General features: G+C 36.5%; 1 protein-coding gene across 1 annotated transcript; it reads left to right on the top strand.

Moving 5' to 3' along the window:
• The first annotated feature begins 257 nt into the window (after positions 1-257).
• LOC136203757 (protein arginine N-methyltransferase PRMT10) lies at positions 258-4,182 on the top strand. The gene is made up of 7 exons (XM_065994980.1): positions 258-604; positions 1,076-1,268; positions 1,394-1,499; positions 1,720-1,909; positions 2,513-2,698; positions 2,781-2,864; positions 3,771-4,182. The coding sequence occupies exons 1-7, from the start codon at positions 413-415 to the stop codon at positions 3,945-3,947; spliced, it is 1,128 nt and encodes a 375-aa protein (XP_065851052.1). The 5' UTR covers positions 258-412; the 3' UTR covers positions 3,948-4,182.
• Positions 4,183-4,782: the final 600 nt, after the last annotated feature.

A 4,782-nucleotide genomic window follows, 5' to 3' on the forward strand; every position in this document is an offset into this window, starting at 1 on the left:
AAATCTTTTTTTAGAATGAATTGATATGCAATTGGTACAAAATAATGAACAAAAATATATGTGTTTTATAATGTGTCTGAAATTGACCTAAATTACCAACGTTAGGGGTAAAATTGCTCTTGGCTACAAACGTTAGGGGCAAAATTGCACCATTTTAGACGTTAAGGGTAAAATTGCTCCTGACCCAAAACGTTAGGGGTATTTTTACACCTTAACCCAAAAAAAATCTAGTAAGTCCCCTTGGAGCCCTAGAGTGCGATTTGAAGGCAATTGAATCAACGTCAACTTCCCTCCCGGTTTTATACACCAGGTGCTGACGTGGTTCTGCTTCTATTCTCGTTTAGCGCCGCTGCCCTAACCCCTTCCTTCCTTGCGCTCTCTATCTCTAAAACGGTGGCCACTCAGTATACCTATGGGAAGTCACCATGACCGTATTACCGGTAGCAATGGCCGAGCACCGATTGTCGACAAGGACGTCGATTTCGCTAATTATTTCTGCACCTACGCCTTTCTTTATCACCAGAAAGAGATGCTCTCCGATCGTGTCCGCATGGACGCTTATTACAACTCCATTTTCCAGAACAAACACCATTTCCTTGGAAAGGTACTGTTTTCTACTTTTATATGTTTCACTGACTTCACTGACACCTTTGCCAATTAGTGGCTTTAGCTTATAATTTTTTTTTTCAGAGGTAAACCTACTGCATATGCAGATCATGCTAATGCTTATCTGTTTGTTTTGCTTTCGCTTTTATGGCTTAATCCATCACTAGCCTTGAACTTAGCTCCATGAACTTGCTTAACATATTCCCCCAAACTTCTTTATGGTAACCTATTTGCTCCTGAACTTGCTTAAAGTGATGCTTGCCCAAATCTCCTCTTATTTTGCCACGAAACACTTTGTGGCTAATCATGTCATTTTAAGAAAGCTTATGGGATTAATGAGACATCTCCAAAGTTCAGGATACAATCGGTTTTATTCTTAACAAACTAATTGATTGCATGATAACTATCGGTTTCTTTACTTTTGTAAAGAAGCAACTTTTAAGACAAATTCTGGTGAAATTTGGTGCAGACAGTGTTGGATGTAGGAACAGGGAGTGGCATTCTTGCAATATGGTCAGCTCAAGCAGGTGCAAGGAAGGTCTATGCAGTGGAAGCGACGAAGATGGCGGAGCATGCCCGTAAACTAGTGGAAGCAAATAGTCTTCAAGATGTTGTTGAAGTAATTGAGGGTTCCGTGGAGGATATTACTTTGCCAGAAAAAGGTTTGATTTTTTTATTTCCTCTAGATGTTATCAATCATATGCACACTTTTGTTTCTGAAAAATTTGTGAACCACCATTATGTTTAAAGTTCTGTGGTTTGTTCGTTGAATTGTTGTCCATGGCAGTTGATGTGATTATCTCAGAGTGGATGGGCTACTTCCTTCTTCGTGAATCTATGTTTGATTCCGTGATATGTGCCCGTGACCGCTGGCTGAAGCCCAGTGGAGTCATGTAAGTAACTACATTGTATGCATTTTGTAATATTTGGTTCTCTAAACTATACTTTTCAATTTTTCTACCTTCTATTGCTGTTAAGTTTGGTTTTGCAGCTATGCTGTCACAACTAGCAACAGGCTACATCATTTTCAGTTTCTTGTTTCTATTGTTTTGACAAAATTACCTGTACACCTCACTGTAGTAAATTTTGTTGACTATGTATGCAATGTCGTAGGTATCCAAGTCATGCTCGCATGTGGATGGCGCCTGTTAGGTCTGGCATAGTAGATCAAAAAGCAGGCGATTACGATGCAGCAATGGATGATTGGTATAATTTTGTGGAGGACATAAGAACTTCTTATGGTGTTAACATGAGTATTTTAACTAAGCCTTTTGATGAAGAGCAGAAAAAATATTATCAGCAGGTTAGTTCTGGATTTACTCACATCTTGGGTTCTTTTTCTTTTTGTAGGCTGAAAGCTAGTTGCTTAGAACTTCTTATCACTTCATCGGTTGGAATCACTAATTTAATGTTGGAACTCCAAGTTTAGAGACAACTGGTGTTTTTATTTATGCCTTAATAAAATTGATCTTATTCAGAAAACTATTTATTGATAAATCTATGCTCTCTTGTTTTATGGGATAGCTAAACCAATCTTATAGGGTACAACTTGCTGATCTTAGAATTTTGATCTGAGCACTAATTTCTTTTGTAACATTTGGTTTTCTTTTAGAGCTTGTGGATCTTTTTTCAACATCATCATGCATTGTATCATTTTAGAAGAACATGTATTATTTATTTTGAACTAATATCATCTAATCTGTTCCGTTATACTACTTTTTTTTATCGGATACTGCATAATGGCATTTAAATTTTATTGATCTTATTGAATCTTGATATAAGGTTTGCACTAATCTGGAAGAATAAAGTTGCTCTGTCACTCTAAAGTCCTTTCTGCATGTGCAATAATCCCCTGCCTTGTGCTGTGGTCTGCCTTATTAAAAGGGTTGATATTTTTTTTCTATAGACATCATTGTGGCAAAACCTTCATCCACAGCAACTTATAGGGACAGCTGCTCTTGTAAAAGATATTGATTGTTTGACAGCCACTGTTGATGAGATCCTTGAGGTCAAATCAAGCTTTTCATCATCAATCACTATGGAGAACACAAGACTCTGTGGATTTGGTGGATGGTTCGATGTTCATTTTCGAGTAAGTTGAGCGTCATATTCCTTATATTCGAGATATGCAGGACTGTCATGATATTTTTAACCTCTATCTCTTGGATTACCAGGGAAGAAGGGAAGATCCAGCTAAGCATGAGATTGAGTTGACGACTGCACCTAGCATAGATAATGGCACACATTGGGGTCAACAGGTAGGAATCCAAATAAAAAGAAAATGATGTTCATTGATCAAGTATAAAACATAGATGTTTAGATTCTATTGAGAAATGTCTGAATATAAGTTAGATGAAGCCTTAATTGCATAAAATTCTTGCATGAATTTTGACATAGCAAGACCAATCAAATCAATATGCTTATGGTTTGGTTTGCATATCAAAAGAATTCTGCTGCATGAATTGAGAAAGATCTGAATATAACTGATTGAATGACATTCTTGGTTGTGCTGACAGATTTGGTTCTATATCATGTTGGTTCCTTAGCAAACTAATGGGGTAAATTACACCCGTGTCCCCTGAACTTTGCATTTACTTTCATTATGGCCTTTGAACTTTCACTTTACTAACATAATGGCCCATTTTACTGTTGACCAAGTCAAAATGACCGAATGACGACCTCAAAATGGAAAAGTCTAAGAATTGAAGTTATTTAGATCCACATTTTCCATGAAACCACCCACCATTTCTTATTTAACAAATCACTATTTTCGGAGCTTTCTATCCGTAAACAACCACTTTCTTCTTACCAAACAACACCTAAATGACCTCAAAACCAAAAAGTTCTAAGAATCGAAGTTGTTTCCATTAGATCTACAATGGAGGGTTACATACTATTAGAGTGGTCATTTTGATCCCCGGTAAAAAGGGGGACATTATGTTAATAAAGTGCAAAGTTCAAGGGCCATAATAAAAGGAAGGGCAAAGTTGAGGGGTCATAGGTGTAATTTACCCCAAACTAATGGTGCTAAATAATCTGAAAAAAGAAAAGAAGAAAAATAAAAACTAGCCATTGCATGTGAGTATCCAGCATGAGTCTGTAGTGGTGTTAATATTTTAGGAGTTGTATTTCCTTTGTTTAATATTTGTGTTGGTATTGGACAGGTTTTCCTGTTGAATCCTCCTATTCGCACCAGTGTAGGGGATAGCTTGGTTCTATCTTTTGTGATGAACCGTTCAAAGGAAAATCATAGATTGATGGAGGTTGAGATTGGGTGTGAGATGACAGAGTCTTGTGGCAAATTGCTTACACCATTCAGAAACAAGTTTTACATAGAGTAAAAGGAGGAATCAGCTAAGGTTTGTTTCGTTTTAACAATCAGCAACATGATATATTTAAGGTCCCATATAACCAACCAGTTTAGAGGCCTTTCATTATATCAATATGCCTGTTGGAAAGCAAGAAGGTGAACATTTAAATGGAAACTAGATATTTGCATAGAGTGCAAGTGCCAATCAAATGTAACAAGAAACTTATTTTGATTTGTTTATTTTATAATTGGGTTTTTCCGTAGAACTTTCTTAGCTTGTTTGTCAATCAAATATCCTATACGTAAGGTAACCTAGAATGAGGAATTGCATTGCATTTGACCCTGAATTATAGCGACTTTATCTAAAATTCAGGTTGCATATTTATTTATTTATTTTTTGTTTTCACCATCTAGTTGGTTGAACTTGAATCACTGAAAGGCACATGCATGCCTTTAATTACAATGGAAGCAGCTCTTTGTTTTAAAAAGAAATAGTTGAAGTTGAGAGTTATTTATATTAATTAGTATGCATGAATTAACGGATCCACCAGAGGGACGAGCAATAATCCTCTGGGGTTGCTGTTAAGAATGCATAGGAGTGCAAGTGTTTCTCGGAGCTCCGACGAGTTTTTGATTAATTTATCAATGGATTCATCTCCATCTGATCTTCCAATATCCGATGCCACAGAAAAGGAAAAGGAAAAGCATGCAAGACAAAATGCTATTCACCTCATCCCTCTTCTTCTGTTTCTTTGCGTCTTTATTCTTTGGATTTTCTCTCATCCTCATCAATCCTTGTGAGATACATCTTCATTGGAAATTATTATTCTTTCTTTAATACATAATCATTTGAATTCTTCAACTTC

Source organism: Euphorbia lathyris, chromosome 8, assembly GCF_963576675.1.
Source record: "Euphorbia lathyris chromosome 8, ddEupLath1.1, whole genome shotgun sequence".
Classification (NCBI taxonomy): domain Eukaryota; kingdom Viridiplantae; phylum Streptophyta; class Magnoliopsida; order Malpighiales; family Euphorbiaceae; genus Euphorbia; species Euphorbia lathyris.